Source organism: Condylura cristata, unplaced genomic scaffold, assembly GCF_000260355.1.
Source record: "Condylura cristata isolate star-nosed mole 26May11 unplaced genomic scaffold, ConCri1.0 scaffold00012, whole genome shotgun sequence".
NCBI lineage: Eukaryota > Metazoa > Chordata > Mammalia > Eulipotyphla > Talpidae > Condylura > Condylura cristata.
Window position 1 is genome coordinate 78,961 of NW_004567113.1, and position 22,657 is coordinate 101,617.

The 22,657-nt window shown below is 35.3% G+C and overlaps 1 protein-coding gene across 1 annotated transcript in view; it reads right to left on the bottom strand.

Annotated features, from left to right (window-relative positions):
* Positions 1–437: 437 nt before the first annotated feature.
* Positions 438–22,657, bottom strand: part of RAP1GDS1 (RAP1, GTP-GDP dissociation stimulator 1) — a 240,555-nt gene continuing 218,335 nt past the window's right edge. The window contains exons 13-15 of the mRNA XM_012724148.1: positions 22,335–22,461; positions 19,476–19,604; positions 438–1,413 (exon numbers count right to left, since the gene is read on the bottom strand). Coding sequence (XP_012579602.1) covers positions 1,286–1,413; positions 19,476–19,604; positions 22,335–22,461 — 384 coding nt within the window. The 3' untranslated portion in view covers positions 438–1,285. The remainder of the gene's footprint in view (positions 1,414–19,475; positions 19,605–22,334; positions 22,462–22,657) is intronic.

Below are 22,657 nucleotides of genomic sequence, written 5' to 3' on the forward strand. Positions count from 1 at the left end.
AATTTGTTAAAATTGAATATTGGAAAAGGCAGGGAAGTCATAGAGCTGCTTTGACTAATTTACAAAGATTGCTTTAAAATCGTCAGAAACTTATTTGGTGGTGGTAGTGGTAGTGAAGAGTATATCATGTTTTGCTAAAGGGTTCATCTCGTCTTAAGTCTTGGTGCTGTTACTTTTTTGATATCCTCTAAGAATTCACTGCATTCTTCATGGAAAATGGAGGTAGAAAACTGATGAGGCCATTTTCAGAATAAACTGAACTGGTTACTATGGTTTTTGTACCTGCTTCATTTTCTTAGTCTGGACAAACATCCCTTAATAAATATTTGTTTATTTATTTGCTATGTACCACTAGATTTAATGTAAAATTTAAAAGCACTGTGGCAGATGAAATGAATCAAGCTGAATAATGAAAAGCAGCACACACACACAAAAAATCATGTTCCAATGAGTTATGTTTTATTTCCTCAGTTGAAAACAAATGCTCTGTTTTCACTTTTAAAGACAAGTGTTGGAAATGTTGATTATGTTGATTAACTGTTTCTAAGGTGAAACTGTATAAAGCTAAAATAAGTACTAGTAAAATTGAGATTCTTCAACCCCTTTGTTACATATTGAAATTATAAATGGTTTCAACATCAGGCTATTGACTTATTAAATATAAAGATAAAAACCTCAGTAAGCCTTGCCAGGTTTGTGGCACGTTCAAAGACTACCATAGTTAGAAACAGAATAAACCAGGTTAAAGAGAGAGCAGTGGATTTTATTAAATTCTAGGTACCAAGGGTATAACATTAGTAGGTAAGAGCAAATGAATGAACAACCATTGTTTTTTGATACCATGCTTCCCAAGTGCCCAAAACTGAAGCCAATCTTACTATTCACGTCCATCTTTAACATGCTAGACAGATTCTGTTGCAACTCGTATTTTCCTCTAAATTACCAGTACATTATGTAGTTCAGCAAGTGTGAGGAATGAATAATTATGTAGTACCAAGTTTATATCATAGGAATATAACATGCACATTCTACTTACTGTAGTTCGTTATATGAAATAGAACAGTTACATGTAGAGATTTTTTTTGATAAATTCATGTTCACAATAACTATGGATTTAGAGATCTTAGTGGGCAGGTACCTACAGTAGTTTTTTTTCAGTTGTCATTGGGCCATTACACACATGCGCAAGTGATATGACAAAGAATGAAGCAAAAGACAGCTGAATGGAGGACAAATGGGAAATCACAGAGATGGGAGGATGCCATATGTCAGGGGGTGGCACTTCTCAACTTTTCAAAGTAAGTCTTTGCTCTGTAAGAGAGGCTTGCTGGGCAACACTTTTGTTCTCATGACGGCAAAGCTTGGAAACAACTTCTAGAAAGGCCAAATTGTCTACTTCCTTGTGTAGAGATTCTGGAAGACAAAAACAAGATAACATATGCTTTGGTTAGGTTCTAGTCTTACTGCATTATCTTCCTAAAACATGTACCCAAAATGTTTATATGAACTTTTTATGAGACAAAGCTATAAACATGTAACAATTTTGAGAAAAATACATTAGCTCAAAAAATATATTATTTAGGGGGTATTAAAACTGCAGAGAAATGAAAATGTTGGTTCATGAAGGCAGAGCAGAAAAATCTTTGGTCTTAGCTTCCCCATCAGAAATAATAAATTTATCAAGTATAGCAGCAATCTAAAAACAAAACTGAAGATTGGTAGATTAATTTTTCCACAATGAAAACTGAAAGAGAAAGATACCATTAGAAAGGTAGGAAAGGCAAACGCACAATTGCTAAATGAACAACACACTTTTGGAAGGGAAATCATGAACTGATAACTCTTTCTGAGGAGTGAAAGGCTTGCTTCTACACTGGGTGCCTCAACCCCGGGAACTGCAGCTGAGAGGACAGTACATACTTCTAACTATGGAAAACAAAGATGTTTTTTGTTAAGAAGAAAAATAGATCAAGGGTAACAGAGATCCAGAGACTTAGCTTAGAACATAGCTGAAGAATTTACATTTGTTAAATTTTAAGCAATTTATAACTGCATGAAAAAGAATAAAATGGCCAGAAACAATCTTAACACAATAAAGACCTGTGTGTATACTGACATTGTATATAGGTGAAAATTGTGATATTGAGAAAAGAAACAAAAGACAAAAATAAATGGAACAATAGTCTGTATTCATGTATTTGGATGAATTAACATTGTTAAAATCATTTTCTTAAAAGCAGTCTATAGATTGAATGCAATACTTATCAAAATCTAATTATCATTTCTCACAGAAATAGAAAGTACTAAAATATATGAGCCCATAAATGAGGTAATAACAATCATAAACAATTCTGAGAAATGACAGAGGTGGAAATAACACACTCCACAACTCAAATTTACTACAAAATTAGTCATCAAAACAGCATAGTATTATATAAAACACACACACAAATCAATGGTGCAGAATTAACAGACCTGAAAAAAACCCACACAGATAGATGATTAATTCATGAAAAAGGAGTCATGAGCATACAATGGGACAAGGAAAATCTATCGAATAGTTCTAGAAATACTGGCTATGAATGTGAAAGAATGGAGCTAAACCACTACCTTACATCATACCAAAAACTAATTCAAAAAGTGACTACAATCCCTGAACCATAAACTATTTAGAAAGTACAGGGGACAAGGTCACCCAAGTTGGCCTTATAGATTTCTCTTATTATAATGATAAGGGAAATAAAAGCAAAAACAAGTAAATGGGATTACTCAAGGTCACAAAAATGAAAAATCCACCTAATAATTGTGAGATGTTCACAACTCACAAATTGAACAAGGGATTGCTATACAAAATATATAAAGGACAAAATATATATTCATAAAAATAATGCATGCAACTCCACAGCAAAACAAACAAACAAACACCTGTTTAAAAAGAGTGGAGATTCTGAACAGGCACATCTTCAAAGGAAGATTGCCGATAGGCACCACAAACATGTCCAATATCACTTATTGGAAATAAGTGAAAATAAGGAAATCAAAATAAAAACAAGAAATGTCTTTCACTTTTGAGATTGGACTATATCACAAAGATACAAGTCTGGGTGAGGGTATGGCGAAAAAGTAACTCTCATATTGTTAGTGAGAATGTAAATCAGTGCAGCTACTCTAGATAAGAGTATGAAGGTTTCTCAGATATTATAAACAGAATTACCACATAATCCAGCAATTAGATATTTCTAATTAGCTATCTATAAAATATTAAAACACAAACTGAAAAAAGTATGTATGGATATATGCATCCTGGTGTTCACTAGAGTATTATTCACAATAGGCAATTTATGGAAATAACCTGTGTTATTAAATGAATGAATGAAAAAAAATGCGTTATATGTAAACAGAATACTACTCTTAAAAGCCATAAAAAGATGAAATCTTACCAGTGGAGACAACGTAAATGGATCTTGAGATTATGATGAATGAAAGACAAGTATGGTATAATTTTACTCATTTGTGGAATATAATGTAAAAAAAGGAAGCAAGAAAACAAACAAAAAACCAAATCATTAGATTCCAACAACAGAATTTTCAACTAGAGTAAGAGGGGAAGTGGATGGGGGTGGGAGAAGAAGTTACAAGTAGCTGAATGGATGATATTAGATCTTTGGTGGTAGGTGTGGCATGGTATATATGTTTGTCAAAATGATAAAGTTCTAATCCTAAGAGTGCTGCACACCAAACTTACCTTGAAAACAAAATTAGAGAAATTATTTGTCACACTATATAAACTAAATAACAAATTCTACAGTCTACTATGTAAACATAGCTCATTTTATGATCTCAAGGTTCTCAAGCCTCACATCAATTCAATCACACTCAATGCTATCATCAATTCAAATATGAAGCATAATTTATGCTTGCTTCAAATTAATTTTGTGACAATTCTTTCAATATATATTTTTAAAAGATTTATTTATTTGTGCATACAAATCAGGGGTACAGGACAGACGTACAGGGGCGATGAGAGGATTCACCAGAGAGAGTGGGGAGCAGAACAGGCAGATTAGCAAAGTACACTGCTGAGGGGAGCATCAGGTAGGTCAGGAGAGGTCTGACCATGTGGAGCACCTCCGGCAGACAGGGATCAAATTCATGCTGAAGTGGCTTTAGCTTCTAGTGCTGTGCTTTAACTAGATGTACTACCAGGGAGGGCCCTCTTTCAATATTTTCTATGACACTAGCTTCCCATTTAGATTTCTTGTATTTTTGAGTATTCTTGTTCTATTTAATTTCAACACAGGAAAATACAGACCTTTAAGACTCTAAGAACTACTATATGGGACCACTGAGTAACTTTAATGCAATCCAAATTTTTCAAGCTTAAAAAATGTTTTAAATAGAGATAATATTGACACATACCATTTTATGACCTTCAGTCATAAAATATAATATTTGTATAAATTATAATTTTGTATAAAATATAAAATATTTGTATACAATTCTACTTGCCATGAGTCATCATATAAAGTTAGAGATTTGTATATGTTTGTGATGAAAACTTAAAACTTTTTTCACAAGGCAACACAATAATTTCAGCTACACAATAATTCAATTATTGACAACAGTCAACATGCAGTACATTACATTTCTATATTTATTATATATGTAGATGGCCGTAATTCTTGCTATCCCACACATACTTTTCCAATTCCACACCAAATCATTTTCCCTCAATCACAAATTATTCTCTGTTCAGTTGTTTTTTTTTAGATTCCACACGTAAGTGAAATCATTTGGTACTCGTCTTTTGTTATCTAATTCACTTAGAATAATATCCTTAAGGTACATTCATATCACAAATAACAAAGTCTTTTTTTTCCCCTATGGCTATTGGTATTTCATTATATGCATTCATTATATGCATATATCTCATCTTTATCCATTCATCCACTGATGGTTGCTTAGTTTGTTTCCTACTGGCTATTGTGAATTATGCTGTAATGAAAACACACACACTTCCAAGTTACTATTTTTATACTCTTTGATGCCCAGAAGTAGAAAGAGGAACTGTATATCATATGGCAGTACTGCTTCTAATTTTTTTGAGTGATCTTTCTACTGTTTTATTATTATATCATCATGGCTGCATTAGTTTACATTCCTAGAAAGTACAGAAGGGTTTCTTTTACTCAATATCCTTGCAAACACTGTTATTTTTTTTCCCTAACAGTCATTCTAGTAGGTGTGAGGTGATACCCCATTGTGGTTTTGTATACATCTCTTTGATTAATAAAAAGAACCTTTATATGTGCCTGTTGGCCACCCATATATCTTCTTTGGGACCAAAAAATATCTATTGAGATCCTCTACCTATTTTTAACCATGTTTTTTTTTTTTTCTATTGAGTTCTATGAGTACTTTACATATTTTGGGTATTAGCAGATCACCAGATATGTAATCTGAAAATAACTTTTCCCATTCATTATGTTGCCTTTTTATATTGGTGATAATTTCCTTTGCCATGGAGAACATTTTTAGATTATTTGGCTTTTGGTTTCACATGCAAAAAAAAAAAAAAAATCACTGCCAACACCAAGTTGCTCACCATGTATGTTTTCTTCTGAAATTTTACAGTTTAGGTCTCACATTCAAGATTAATTGACTTGACTTAATTTGAATGGTGTGAGTGATAGTTTTATTCTTTTACAATGGCTGTTCAGTTTCCCTAATACCAGTTATCCCCACAATATATTTTTGCCTCCTTTGTCGCCTATTAATTGGCCTTATTATGCATGGATTAATTGATAGGCTCTTCATTTCATTAAACTCCATGTCTGTCTTTAAGCTAATACTTTGTAAGTATCATGTTAGGTAATATGATATCTTTCCAGACTTATTTTTCTTCCTCAAGATTTCCTTGTATTCAGGATCTTTTTAGTTACATACAAATTTTAGGGTGGCTTGTTCTCTTTCTGATAAAAATGCTTTTTAAATTTTGATCTGTATACTGCTTTGGGTAATACAGACATTTTTATAATATTAATTCTTCAAATCATGGATTTTCTTTTTTATTTGTGTTCTGGTTTCTTTTATCATCCTGTTGTTTTCATGACCAGTCTTCTACCCTCTTGTTAAATTTATCCCCATGTTTTTATTATTTTTAATATAATTGTAACTAAATTATTTCCTGAATTTCTCCTTCTGAGAGTTTACTGCTGGTATGCAGCAACACAACCAACTTTTGTACAATGATCTTGCATTTATTAATTGCTACATATATATATATATATATATATAAGTCCCCTCTACACAGAATTATGTGGTCTACAAAAAGGCATTAATTTATTTATTACCTTTCAATTTTGATGTGTTATTTCATTTTCTTGCCTAATTGCTTTGGCCAAGATTCTAACAATGTGTTGATTTAAAGTGGTAAGACTAGGCACCCTTGTCTTTGGAACACATTCAGCTTTTCCCTGTTGAATACAGTGAGCTTGTGATATAGGTTTTACAATGTCGAGGTATTTATACCCCCTTTACACCATTTTGCTAAGTATTATGAATAGACACTAATTTTTTAAAATGCCTTTACTGAGATATATCCATTGAAATAATCAGGTGATTTTTATCCTTTTGCTTTCTTGATATGGTATAGATTCTTTTGCAAATATCAGTATGACTGCACTTTTGTCACAGTGTTTGAGCCCTTTAATGTATAACTGAATTTGATTTGCTAGTGTTTTGTTAAGGATTGTCACATATATGATTGTCAGGGATACTGACTTGTTGTGGCCTGTATTCTACCTAGGGCCTCTGCACCTGTATGCACTTGGCCTCTCTGTGTAATTTGTGTGTGTGAAATAACTGGATAGGGACTCCTGCATGACTGCTTTTAGACAATGACCCACATGACAGGTGGCCAGGAACACTTATGCAGCAAGTGACTGATTGGTCAGTGTCTAAGATAATTTTGGAGTAGCTCAAAATGTACACCAAGCAACTGTGAGGGGTGTACAACTGCCTGCATATGTGGTTGACATATCACCTCTGTTTCCTATTAAAGTTTACCTTTTTTCTCCCTGAATATTGCACCCATAAAATTGACTATCCATAGTTCCCCCTGGACACTGTTTCTCTTACCATTGTCACAATCATGCTTGCTCACTGTTACTAAACAAACAGCAAGAGCAGTTCACTGGACAGCAGTATCTTGCCTTGCAAACATGCTCCACAACTCTTTTATCATGTCTCTGGGGACGTGCTGGCTCATCTTCGGCCATTGGAACCTGTAGTTTTCAACCTTCTTCCCTCCCTCCAGCCCTCCTCAATGTAATTATTTAAAAGCATGGCAAAATAACATGTCTTAGGGGAGATGGCAAGATGGCAACAGAGTAAAGATGCCAAGATCACCGCGTCCAGGCTCGCCCAGGAATTTAGGACTGAAACGGACTTACATACTACGAGTTTCAACCCAGATAAGAACAGCCTGGACTCACTAGAAGGAAGATAACAAAGGGAGAATTGGCGATTGGGGAGTTTGGATAAGAGAACTCCCCACCCCCACCCTGGGAGTGTTCAGGCACCTGGAAGTTTGGTGATCTGCAGGAGCTGCTTTAGCCTTCAAAAAAGCCCTGGAGGTGTCCACAAGGGACATTTTCAACAAGAGAAAAAAAGAAGCAAAAATACTACAGCTCTGAACCTGGACAACACGGGTCTAACAGACATCTATAGAATAATGCACCCAAAAAAATCTGAGTACACATGGATCATTCTCTAGGATTGACCACATACTGGGTCACAAGATAAATATCTAAGATCGAATATATACAACTATTTTCTCTGACCATGAAGGAATCAAGCTAGAAATAAACCATATGAGGAAGACAAGAAAACCACCTACTGTGTGGAGACTGAAACCCACACTACTGGAGGACCATTGAATCAATGAGGAAATCAAAGAAATCAAAAAATACCTGGAGAAGAACAATAATGATGACACAAATCATCAAAACTTATGGGACACATTAAAAGCAGTTATAAGAGCAAAATATATAGCCTTACAGGCTCACATAAAGAAGCAAGAAATAACTCAAAGAAACCACCTAATGTCACACCATAAAAGAGCTGGAAAAAGAAAAATTCAATAACCCCAAAGCCAGTAGAAGACAGGAAATAACAAAAGTCAAATCAGAAATAAATGAAATGGAAGTTAGGAAAACAGTCCAAAAAAATCAATGAAACCAAAAGTTGGTTCATCGAAAAAATTAACAAGATAGACAGACCACTGGCCAGGCTCACAAAGAAAAAAAAAAAAAAAAAAAAACCAAGAGAAAGTACAAATAAACAGAATCATAAATGAAAGTGGCAAAATCACAACAGATCCAGCAGAAATCAAAAGAATAATCAGAGAATACTATCAGAGAATACAACCTAACAAAAGAGGTAAAAGACCTCTACAAAGACCTCTACAAAGAAAATTACAAAACACTGTTAAAAGAAATACAAGAAGACACCATGAAATGGAAAGCCATCCCTTGTTCATGGATTGGAGAATTAACATCATCAAAATGGCCATCCTGCCAAAAGCGATATACAGATTTAACGCCATCCCAATAAAAGTCTCAATGACATTCTTCAAAGAAATAGAAAGAATATTGATGTGATTCACATGGAACAACAAAAGATCTCGATAAGTCAAAACTCTCATGACTAGGAAGAAAGAGAATGGAGGCATTACACTCCCAAACTTCAATCTATACTACAAAGTCATAATAATCAAAACTGCATGGTACTGGAATAAGAACAGACATACAGACCAGTGCAGAGAAAAACCCACCAGTTTATGGACAGCTAATCTTTAACAAAGCAGCAAAGAAGATACAATGGAACAAAGAAAGTTTGTTCAGCAAATGGTGCTGGGAAAACTGGGAAGCTGCATGCCAAAAAATGAAACTAGATCACTACCTCTCACCATACACAAAAATCAACTCGAAGTAGATTAAAGACCTAGACAAAACAATGGAAACCATAAAATAGCTGGAAGCAAAGATGGGCCAAATACTACATGACATACACTTTAGTAATATCTTTGAAGAAACAACACCCAACGCAACAACAGTGAAGAAAAGGATAAACAGATGGGACTACATCAAGTTAAAGAGCTTCTGTACAGCAAAGGAAACATTACAAAAAAAACCAAACAGACATTCCTCTGATTGAGAAAAAATTTTATAACACAAAACTAGCAATAAAGGATTGATCACAAAAATATACAGAGTATTGATGGAACTCAACAAAAATAAAAAAAACCTATTAAAAATGGGCAGAAGAACCAAAAACACACTTCTCCAAAGAGAAAATGCAGGTGGCCAACAAACATATGAAAAAAAAGTCCAACATCACTTGTAATAAGGGAGATACAAATTAAAACCACAATGAGATACCACCTCACCACAGTGAGAATGGCACATCTTCAAACAACTAGCAACAACAAATGTTGGCGAGGATGTTGCTGGTGGGAATGCAAACTAGTAAACCACTGTTTGTACTAGTTGTTTGGAGATTCCTCAAACTGCTTAAAATGGAGCTACCCTACGACCCAGTAATCCCACTCCTAGTTATCTACCCAAAAGACACAAAAATACTGATGCAATAAGATACCTGCACCCCCATGTTTATTGTTGCATTGTTCACAATTGGAATGACATGGAAACATCCCAAATGTCCAAAAATGTATGACTGGATTAAAAAGATGTGGTACATATACACAATGGAATATTATTCAGCAACCAAGAAAAAGAAACACATGTCTTTTGCAGCAACATGGCTGGAGCTGGAAAAGATCATGCTTAGTGAAATAAAGTCAGAAAGAAAATGAAAAAATACCGGATGGTTTCTCTCATAACAGGAATATAACTGAACAGGCAAGAAAATAGTGATAATGATGAACAGCTATATACCAGAGACATTTTCTGGGGTAGAGTGGGGAATGGGATTAAAAACAGTGGGGGGAGAGAAATGCACTGGACTGTGGTGATGGCACATGAGTGATTTGTTGATGGGAAACCCAAAGGGATTGCAACTAAGATGGAAAAATGCACAAAAATACGTAAAAATAAAATATTATAAAATTAAAAAAATAACATGTCTTAAAACCACTCCTTTCTTCCCTCTCTATCTTTACTCTCCCTTCTCTTCTACATCCCCATCTCCCTCCCTCTTTCATTTATTCCAAAATAATTTAAGTACAGTAGTACTTACATCCTTGCCTATGTTTTTACATTACAAAATTCACTTTCGATAAACTAAATTATATATATAAAAGAGGATATTATACAGAAAAATATCAATAATTATATAGCAAAATATCAACATTGATTCTTCAGTGGTTAAAATTTTTCCTTTGGATTTGTATGTTTTTGGAGATATGTAAAACAAACAAAAAAATCCACATTACTATATAAACAGTTATCAAAAAAAAAAAACACAAAACAAACAAACAGAAAAAAAAAAAACAAAAAAACAGGAGCCTAGTAGTCAAGGTTTGAAACCCTGGTCAGTTGCAGCTAAAGTGACAATATCAAAGCCTAATAGTAACTGTCTAACTGGATGATTTAAGTGAGGTATTAAAATTCCCCATTATTCCTGTATTACAGTCAATATCTCCCTTTATGCCTGTCAATATTGCTTTTATATTTTTAGGTGTTCCTATGTCAAGTGCATAAGTATTTACAAATGCTGTATCCTCTTTACCATCATGCAATATCTTCTATAGTCTTTGTTTAAAGTTGTTTAATGTAAAGATATTAGGACCAGTATTCTTTTCACTTCCATTTTCCTGGATTACCCTTTTTGATTCCATCACTTTCACTTTGTGTGTTATTAACCTGAATAAAGTCTTCTAGTAGCATATAGACAAGTCTTACCTTTTTAGCCATCCAGCTACTCCATGCTTTTTGATTAGAGGATTTAATTAATTTAATGTAATTGCTAACAAACATGCACTTAATGTCATTTTGCTCTTTTTTTTTAACAGTTTATTTTTACATCATTTTGTACATTTCTTTTTTCATCTCAATTGTAATCCCCGTGGGTTTCTCATGACCAAGTCACCCATGTGCCATCACCATAGTCCCATGCACTTCTTTCCGCACCGTTTTTGATCCCATTCCACACTCCACCCCCACAAAATGTCTCTGGTATATGGCTGTTCATTATTCTTATTATTTTCTCACCTGGTCCATTATACACCTGCTATGAGCGAAACCATCCGGTATTTTTCTTTCTCTTTCTGGCTAAGCATGATTTTTTCCAACTCCAAGTTGCTGCAAAAGACATGTGTTTCTGTTTTTTGGTTGCTGAGTAATATTCCATTGTATATATGTACCACTTCTTTTTTATCCAGTCATCTACTTTTGGGCATTTGGGCTGCTTTAATGTTTTTCCAATTGCAAATAAAGCAGCAGGTATCTGTGGGGTGCAGGTATCTTTTTCAAACAGTGTTTTTGTGTCTTTTGGGTAGATACCTAGGAGTGGGAATCCTGGGTCGTAGGGAAGCTCCATGTTTAGCAGTTTGAGGAACCTCCAAACAGTTTTCCATAGTGGTTGTACTAGTTTGCATTCCCACCAACAGTGCAGGAGAGTTCCTTTTTCTCCACATCCTCGCCAACATTTGTTGTTGCTAGTTGTTTGAAGATGTGCCATTCTCACTGGGGTTTTAATTTGCATCTCCCTTATTACGAGTGATGTTGAACAGTTTTTTCATATGCTTGTTGGCCATCTGCATTTCCTCTTTGAAGAAGTGTCTTTTTAGCTCTTCTGCCCATTTTTTGATGGGGTTGTTTATTTTTGTTGAGTTTCGTCAGTTCTCCGTATATTTTTGTGATCAGTCCTTCATCACTACTTTTATTTGAGAAAAAGTTTTCCCAATTAGTGGCTTTTTTTTTTTAATGTCTCTTTTGCTGTACAGAGGCTCTTTAACTTGATGTAGTCCCATCTATTTATCCTTGCATTTACTTTTGTGGCATAGGGTGCTCTGTCTTTAAAGATGTCGCTGAAGTATATGTTATGTAGTGTTTGACCCATCTTTGTTTCCAGGTATTTTATGGTTTCCATTCTTACATCTAGGTCTTTAATCCACTTCGAGTCGATTTTTGTGACTGGAGTGAGGCAGTGCTCTAGTTTCATTTTTTTGCATGTAGCTTCCCAGTTTTCCCAGCACCACTTGCTGAACAAATTTTCTTTGTTCCATTGTGTCTTCTTGGCTCCTTTGTCAAAAATTAGGTGTCCATAAACTTGTGGGTTTGAATCTGGGTTTTCTGTTCGAATCCACTGGTCTGTATGTCTATTCTTATTCCAGTACCATGCAGTTTTGATTATTATGGCTTTGTACTATAGCTTGAAGTTTGGGATCATAATGCCTCCATTTTATTTTTTCGTAGACATGAGGATTTTGGCTCTTCGAGGCCTTTTGTTGTTCCTTATGAATCTCATCAACATTTTTTTTTCTATTTCTTTGAAGAATGTCATTGAGATTTTTATTGGGATGGCATTAAATCTGTATATCACTTTTGGCAGGGTGGCCATTTTGATGATGTTAATTCTCCTGATCCATGAGTAGGGGATGTCTTTCTATTTCATGGTGTCTTCTTGTATTTCTTTTAACAGTGTTTTGTAATTTTCTTTGTAGAGGTCTCTTACCTCCTTTGTTAGGTTGACTCCCAGGTATTTGATTCTTTTTGTTTTAATTGAAAAGGGGATTTTTAAAAGTTATTTTTATTAATGTTTCTTCTGACTGGTTGGTTGTGTATAGGAAAGACACTGACTTTTGTGTGATGATTTTATATTTTATATCTTGCTACCTTGCTAAACTGGTGGATGGTTTTGATTAGTTCCTCTGTGGAGCTTTTAGGGTTTTCCATAGAAACTAACATATCTTCTGCAAATCAGGATAGTTTTACTTCTTCTTACCCTATTTGGATTCCTTTTATGCCTTTTCCTGTCTTATTGCTCTGGCTAGAACTTCCAGTGTTATGTTGAAGAGCAGTGTTGATAGTGGACACCCTTGTCTTGTTCCTGATCTCAAAGGAAAGGCTTTCAGTTTTTCTCCATTGAGGATAATATTGGCTGTGGGCTTATCGTAGATGGCTTTTATCATGTTGAGGTAGGTCCTCTATTCCGAGGATTTCAAGGGCCTTAAACATAAATGGGTATTGAACTTTGTTGAAAGCCTTCTCCGCATCTATTGATAGGATTATGTGGTTTTTATTCTTCTGTCGGTTGATGTGATGAATTACATTCATTGATTTTCTGATGTGGAACCATCCTTGTGCTCCTGGGGTAAAGCCCACTTGGTCGTGGTGTATTATTCTTTTAAAGCATTGTTGGATTCTGTTAGCTAAGATTTTGTTGAGGATTTTTGCATCGGTGTTCATTAGGGAGATTCATCTGAAGTTTTCTTTTTTGTGTTTTCTATGTTAGGTTTTGGTATTAATGTGTGATGTTGGTTTCATAGAATGTTTGTGGTAGTTTTCCTTCTTTTTCAGTTTTTTGGGTGAGTCTGTGTAGAATGGGCACTAGTTCTTTTCTGAATGTTTGGTAAAATTCATTTGTAAATCCATCTGGTCCTGGACTTTTTTTGGGGGGAGAGGGTTTTGATTACTTCTTCTAATACCTTGCTTGTAATTGGTCTGTTTAGTCGTTCTATTTCTCCTTTATCTAGCTTTGGGTGGTTGTAGAGTTGTAGGAATTTGTCCATTTCTCTTAAATTGTCCAATTTATTTGCATATAGCTGCTCACAGTATTCTCTGATTATTCTTTTGATTCCTGCTGGGTTTGTTGTGATTTCTCCTCTTTCGTTTCGATTCTGTTTATTTGTGCTTTCTCTTATTTTTTCTTTGTGAGTCTGGCTAGTGGCCTGTCTCTCTTGTTTATTTTTTCAAAGAACCAACTTTTGGTTTCATTGATTTTTTGGACTGTTTTCTTGACTTCCATTTCATTTATTTCTGATTTGACTTTTATTATTTCTTGTTTGGGTTATTTTGTTGTTCTTCTTCCAATTCTTTAAGGTGGGACATAAAGTTGTTTCTTTGAGCTATTTCTTGTTTCTTTATGTGAGCTTGTATTGCTATTTATTTTCCTCTTATAACTGTTTTTAATGTGTCCCATATGTTTTGGAGACTTGTGTTGTCATTGTCATTCTTCTCTAAGTATTTTCTAATTTCTTCTTTGATGTCATCGATCCAAATGGTCTTCCAGTAGTGTGGGTTTTAGTCTCCGCGTGGTAGGTGGGTTTCTTGCCTTCTTCATATGGTTTATTTCTAGTTTGCTTCCTTTGTGGTTGGAGAAAATAGTTGGTATGATTTCCATCTTAGTGTATCTATTTATATTTATCTTGTGACCCAGTATGTGGTCAATCCTAGAGAATGATCCACGTGGATTTGAGAAAAATGTGTACTCAGATTTTCTGGGGTGCAGTATTCTATAGATATTCACTAGTCACTAGACCCATGTTGTCCGGATCCTTGTTCAGAGTTTTTTTGTCTTTACTTATTTTTTGTCTTGTTCATCTGTCCATTGTTGAGAGTGGCATGCTGAAGTCTCCTACTATGTATGTATTCTCTCTGATAAACATTTTCATGGATGGCAGTAGTTTCCTGATATATTTTGGTACTCCTTCATTTGGTGCATATATATTAATGATTGTTATTTCTTCTTGTTGTATTGTCCCCTTAATCATAATGTAGCGGCCTTCTGTATCTCTTTTAACCTATTTTAGTTTGAAGTCTATATGATCTGATATAAGTTTACCAGTTCCTGCTTTCTTTTTTTGGCCCATTTGCTTGTAGGATTGTTTTCCATCCTTTTATTTTCAGTCTCTTTTCATCTTTTGTAGTTAGATGTGTTTCCTGTAGACAGCAGAATGATGGTTTCTGTTTTGTAATCCATCCTGGAACTCTGTGTCTTTTTACTGATGAGTTTAAGCCATTTACATTAAGAGATAATATTGGTATACTGACACCTACATTTTGCCATTATGGTCCTTCTGTATTTTTATTATTCCTTGTTTTGAACTGTTCTTGTTCATTCTCCTGTTGGATTTGGTTTGAGGGCTTCTTGTACCAGTTTTTGGAGTGGGGATTTAGTCATGAAGAAATTGGGGAGTTTCTGTTTGTCTGAGAATGTCCTTATTCTTTCTTCGTGAGGAAGGAGAGCTTCGCAGGGTAGAGTATTCCTCTTTGTAGAGGAAGGAGAGCTTCGCAGGGTAGAGTATTCTTGGTTGGCATTTATTGCTTTGGAGTTTGTTAAGAATGTCCCTCCATTCTCTTCTTGCCCGTAGTGTTTCTTCAGAGAAGTCTGATGTCATCCGGATCGGTTTCCCTTTGTAGGTTATTTGTTTCTTCCCTCTTGTCATTCTCATTATCTTTTATCTTGCAATTTTTATTATAATATATCTATCTGTTTTTCTCCTCTCATCATGGTAGTTTGGGGTTCTTCTTGCTTCTTGGATGTCTACTTTCATCTCCTTCTTTAAATTAGGGAAGTTCTCTTCTATTATCCCTGTTCTATTTCTCAATCCCTTGGCCTTTGTCTTCGCCTTCTGGGATACAAATAACTCTGATACTTCCTTTCCTAATGGTGTCAGATAGCTCTTGATGTGTTTCCTCATTCCTTTTCCTTTTTACTTCTCTTTTTCTTTTTTAATTCTCTTTTTTCTGTGCCTTTGAGGGTGCTGATTTGTTGACAAAGGAGCACAACACATCTGCGGCTGCTAGGGCAAAGGTCAGCAACACTTCTGCAGTATATCCTCGGGTCTCTGGTTCAAGATGCAGCTTTTTCCCACAATTTGGTTTCTTTTCCCTAGCTGATTTGTTTCAGTTTATCTCCAGGGTTGTAGCAGTGGTGGGGCAAAAGCTGCTGAGCAGCAGTAGCTACCGCTGCAGGCAGTTTCCCCTTCAGTGCTTCCTGCATCTAGGCGCCTATGTATTATTATTTTTTTAAGGTTTATTTATTTATTCATACAGAACTAGGGTACAGGCCAGAGATGCCGAGGGTGAGAGGATTCACCAGGGACAGAGTGGGGAGCAGAACAGCAGATCCACAAAGTACACTGCTGAGGGGAGCAGCGGGCAGGTCAGGAGAGGTCTGCCAAGCCATTTGGACCTACTCTGGTGCAGGCGGGGATCAAACTCATGCAGAAGTGTCTTAAGCTTCTTAGTGCAGTGATTTAACCCACTGTAGGCACCTAGATTTTTAAAGGAGCCGAGAGAGTAGGAAGCCACTGGCATTCCCAGATCAGAGTTGCAGGGCTCAGCTAATACTGCCTGTGCAGCTTCCATTATGGGCACCCCCCATCCTGGTTTTCCCTCAGTTATTTTCCTTCTAGTGAGTCCAGGGCATTCTCATTTGGGTTGAAACTCGTAGCATGTAAGTCTATAGTCTGTTTTTATATAATTCCGTGTGAGTTTGGATGTAGTCGTCTTGGAGTCTTTATTCTGCCGCCATCTTTGCCATTGGAGCTGGTCAAGCTGATCAGCGGCTTTGCGTGGTGCTCAGGCACTCCCAATAGGGTCTGCAGTTTCAGTGGTTTTTCCCTGTACCCAGGAGTTATGGATCAGATCTGCAGTCTTTCAGCAGCCTGGGCTCCACTCACTGTATGAGCAGTCCCCATTTACCTCCAGCATTTAGCGTGGGGCAAAAGGGCTCCTGAAGCCCAACAAACTTCCAGGAGCCTGGGTTTTCCTGGGAGTTCCCAGGAGGGAGCTCCCCAATCGCGGATTCCCCCTCAGTTATCTACCTTCTAGTGAATCCAGGAGTTTTCCTTTGGGCTGAAACTCTCAGTAAGTAAGTCTATAGTCCGTTTTCAGTCCTTAATTCCTATGCAAGCCTGGACGCAGTGATCTGGGCGTCTTTACTCTGCCTCCATCTTCTGGAAGTCCCTTAAGCTAGATTTTAATCAGCTTCAACCATACTCTCTCCTGGAAAGACATCTGTAGAGCTGTAATACTGGCTCTGTCTTATAGCACCTTTGCAGATTTGACATCCAATAGAACCTACTGAATGAAACTGTTGCTATTAAGTGTCTCTAAAAGACACTAGCATTTCTAAGAGCTGAAACTTCCTACATTTCTAGCACCACTACTTCTGGTGCAGTGCTACTACTTCTGGTATAGTGTGGAGTCCAGTGCTCCCCAAACCAGCCTTCAGGCTGCTGGTGCTGATTACTGTAGTGCTACCTCAAAGACAACTTTTATAGACCTTTACAACAAACGTATGACAATCCTATGTAGTTATCTCAAACCTTCACAGGCCTTCACAGACCTTCAAGAACTTTGCAGGTCTTCAACCTTCACATATGATCTCTTTTTCAAACCACTGCCTAACCACTGCTTCACATATGATCTCTTTTTCAAACCACTGCCTAACCATTGCTACCTCTAATCCTGTCTCTAACTCTATACTTTCTCCTGATTTCTTTATCTCTCTCCTCTTTGCAAATAAACCTTATTGTTGAATCCTGAGGTTGAGTTTGTCCTGTAATGCAGTCATAAACACATGGATGAGGGGCCGCTATGACATTTTCCCCTCAGCCTTGCATTTCAAAACCATGGAGGCCAGAAAAAAAAGTAGCACAATAGTTTTCAAGTGTAAAATGAATGTTAATTGTCAACTCAGAATTTTATACTAAAATATCATTCAGGAATGAAAGGATAAAGGAAGACATTATCAAATAAAGGGAAGATTAAGAGAAGTTGTCAACAGCAGACCTAATCTTAAAAGGATGGTTAAGTAGAATTCTTTAAGCAGAAAAGAAATGCTTTGAAAATAGGAACCTGGCAATACCAGTTAAGATGTAGATAAATACAACATACTGAGATACTGAGAACCAAAGTAAATAAGCCAGAGCTATGGGACTTTAAAAAGTCTAAAACTGGCCCTCCCTGGTGGCACAGCGGGTTAAAGCACTGCACTAAGAAGCTGAAACCACTTCCGCATGCCTTAGATTCCCGCCTGCCCCGGAGGTGACCACATGGCGTGGCAGACCTCTCCTGACCCGTCTGCTGCTCCCCTCAGCAGTGTACTTCATCGATCTGCCTGTTCTGCTCCCCACTCTGTCTCTGGTGAAGTCTTTCGCCACCCCTGAGTCTCTGGCCTGTACCCCAGTTCTGTATGCACAAATAAATAAATCTTTAAAAAAAAAAGTCTAAAACTATGGGACTTTAAAAAGGCTAAGATATGCAAATGCATCAGAAGAGAGAAGAGAAACAAAACACAAAATGTGAAATTGCAGACTTAAATCATAATTTGTCAATCATTATATTAAATGTAAAAACATTATTAAAAACTAATCATTAAATACATAGTTAAAAGGGATTGATAGAATAAATTAAAACATAACTAGATACTTCAAATACAACACAGCAGGTGGAAATTAAAATAAAAAATGTCATTGAAAGTAAGTATATATTAGTGACAAATAAAGTCAACCACACAGCAAAGAAACTACCAAAACCAGAGGAACATAATAATAGAAAGATCAATGTATCAGAAAGGGATACACAACAATCCTAATGCTGGGTACCTACGCACAAGCAGAACTGTAACTATAAAGCATAAAGTGACAGACCTTTAAAGTGAAAGGAAATACAGACAACCCACAACTAGAGCTGGCAACTCCTGTCAATAACTGACAGAATCATTAGTAAGAAAAATCAACAAGAATATAGAAAACACCACTAATCAAAAGGATTTAACTGACATAGAATTCTCTATTTTATGAATGGAGAACTGAATAGATTTCAAGTGTCCATAAAACACACACCAAGTTATAGAAATGACTTCTTGAACCAATATCTCAGTATTACCATAGTGCATAAAACAAGAATTTGTTCATTACAGAAATACTATTTTAGGGTATATAAAATATCATTTTATAGTATTACTAAAATACTATTTTAGGGCATATTAGCTTTATAATACCTATAATTGATTTTCATATTTCTTGCTATATGACATTATTTATTATTATAGTAATAATTTTCAGATTATCTTCAATCTAAAGATTAGTATTGGCCCTCCCTGGTGGCCAAAGGGATGAAAAAGCACAGTACTATGAAGCTATACACAGCTGCTGTACGAGTTCAATACTCAGCCAGGGAGGTGATCCACTCGGTGAAGCAGACCTCTCCTGTCTCACCTATTGCTTTTAGCAATATATGTCAGACAGTCCTCTTGTTTTGTTCCCCACTCTGTCTCTGGTGAAGTCTCTCACTCCCCAACACCTCTGGCCTGTACCCTAGTTTTATATGCATGAATAAATAAATCTTTAAAAATAAAAATAAATGAAAATCAGTCTGACATACTCCACAAACTAATGCTTTTAAAATCCGAAGCCACTGCCTGCTATTATTTTATATTTATGTTTAATATTTAATGCCAACCATATGTTGTAGGACATCAAATAATAGAATACTTACCAGATCCCATGAGAGCACAGGTAAGGACCATCGAATTATATTTGATTTCAGGAGCACTTAATTCATCTGCTAGTAGTCTGTGTAAAATCTGTACAAGTTTAGCACTTTCTAAATCTTTCTCAGCAGTGCCTAAAATATGAAGCAATGGAAGTATCAATTATATCCACTATGTATGAACCTGTACAACCTAGCTAAATCAGCTTTTCTTTCTAGAAAGGAAGCATTTGAAACTTTCCAAAGGGAGTGATAATAATGACCTAGATAAATGATGTTACCACAAATTCAGACTTTGTTACAAGTGAAGAGTTAACTAGAATTCAGCAGACATTTCAGGAGTTTAGGCTTAAAACTCACTATTAAAGCATTCCTTTAAGAGTTAAACATTAAATGTTTGCAAAATGTCAAACAAACCTGTACAAAGGCAGAAACGATGGTATAATAGCACATTATGTACTATTATGAGTTATCTTTATCACAAGTATCAAAATGAACACCAAATATTGATGAGGGATGAAGAGAAAAATTACTCAACAAAAAGCTAGTGGGAATGTAAAATGATGTCTACTCTGGAAAATGTGTGTTTCTTAAAATTAAGCAACCACCATGAAACACAGCAACTGTACTCTTAGAGAAATGAAAATGTATGGTCATGTAAAGCCTATACATGAATATTCATAGCAACTTTATTTTTAAACTGGAATCAGCCCAGATGTGCTTTAACAAGTGAATAGATAAACTAATTTCATTATGTACATAACATTATTCAGAAGTAAAAACCTCTGAACTATCAATAAAAACAAATTGAATGGGCAAATGAGCAAAAATAAAGTAAATTCTAAAGAGACACCATACATAACATTTTGAAATGAAATAAATCTTGGAAAAAGAGGGGTATATAAGTTGTTTCCAGTGGCTAGAAGCAATGTAGGAGGTAGCAATTAGAGGTACTGGGTATAGCTTATAAACAGAGATTTTTGTAATGCTGAATACAGCATCTTAACTGTGGTGGTGTATACAAAAATTTTGGAAGTCATAGAACTAGACAGAACTTGATATACACAACAGGAAATCTAAAATAAGTAGGTAAATTATACTGATGGCTGAGATATACAACATGTTTTATAAAAATGTTATCATTGAGAGACTGGGCAAAGTAGGCAAAAATTTTCTATTATTTCTTACATCTAATAAAACTCTACATCTACAAAGTTGTTTTAATACTTTGAGCTTGACAAAGAGTCCATTTGTCTCAGCGTAAAAATTATGTACATAATCACTGGGATATAAGAGGTGATCAGTAGACATTAATATTCAAATGGTTCATTTGAACTGGACCAGTCATGCATACTAAGTTTATAGTGTTTATACTAAATTTATACATTTTGTAAGAATTCCTTAATATCAAACAGCTTACAAGGATACCAAACAAGAGAAATACAGTTTTCAAATGTGCTGTGTTTTAAAAGGCAGTATGGATTAAATGTCGTACCTTATCTTAGGTCAAGAACCCTAGGGAACACTGATTGGTAACAGAAATGTACTTACTGTCATTTTATATAGTTTTATGAGATAAACTGAGCAGACCCAGGCAAATATATACTGATAGGAAGCTTGTTTGGAAGATATTAGTTATGAAGGGATTAAAACCAGATGCACCCCATGCTGGGAGGGCAAGGAATTGCTTCATCACTTTTGTCCTTTGAAAATAAGATCATGGACCCACTATATTATAAAATGTCATCATCATTCTCATCTCTTTATCACAGTCTTTTCACCTTAAAGGTGTCTGGATTTCTATATTGACCTACATAGTATAGTCTTTTGGTATTTGGGAAATCACAGGGTTTGATCTTACCTTCATAGCATCTCTAATGATAGACCAAAGTCACCAAATATTTTCTTGAAGGTTTTTAAATTAAAAATTCAAATAAATTATACACCCTACTTATAGTAAATCTTTAATAGATTGTTTAATAGATTGTTTTAAAATTTACAACACTTTAAGAGAGCTAAAGCTCAAATCTTCCATATCACAAATCTGAGTAAATCTGAAACTCATGGCAGATACACTAACCTTAACTTTTAGCTTGACAAATGAGTCCATTTGTCTCAGTGTAAAAATTACGTACATAATCACTGGGATATAAGCGGTGACCAGTAGACATTATTACTCAAATGGTTCATTTGAACTGGACCAGTCATGCGTACTAAGTTTATAGCTCTCCTTGTGTAAGGGCAGCCACAGCTTTTAACATAGGATATGTGGCTCTAATTGACTCCAGTTGTATCATAATTGGTATCTGAGCCACAGACTGATATCATAAACTGGATGTCTATGGGCTATATTTTTACCTGAGGAATTCTGAGCAACAAAGTTGCTATATGTTAGACAGAAGAAAATAACTGAATTATTTAGACTTTGCTTTTGAATGTGATATACACAGCTGAGAATTTAGAATAAAGGCAAAGCTATAAAGCAATAGAAACCACAGTGATAGATTAACGAGAAAATCAATAGTAGAAATGGAAGTCTGTAACATTGATAGAGTAGCAAACTCTATATTTGTTGTTCCCTTATATTTTCTTTTCTTCATGAGGCCTGCTGAAAATGTTTTTTGTTCTCTAAATGAGATAATGTTTATGATTCAAACTAACTTTAAAACACTGCCCTGAAAATGATATCAAAAGCATAACTAAAATGGACACCTATGGTGACAATCTAATGATATGTTCCAAATAATTAGATATCAATACAGACATTGGTATTTGCCAGGTTCAGTCTGACTTCTATTTCACATCTTTGCTTCCTTCAATCCAAAATAATAACAGAGAAAATGAGGCAATCACTGGTGTACTTACCCAATTCTAAAGCTGCTATAAGTGCCAGAGCAACAAGAGCTTCATTCTGCATTATCACATGTTCACTAGTTGCCATAGCAACTAGATGCTTGATACCACCACTCTGTACAATGGCTTTAATTACATCCTACATGTAATATAAATAAATATGCTTAATTTTAAATCTAAAGAATCTCCATTTACAGTCGAATCATTAAGTTGAGTGATTTTTTTCACAGCATCCTATATAAATCATTACATTTAAACTTAATTTTTTATTCTTCATTGAAGAAATTTATAAATCCTTTATTTTTAAATAAATTCATTAAGATATGACAAATTAT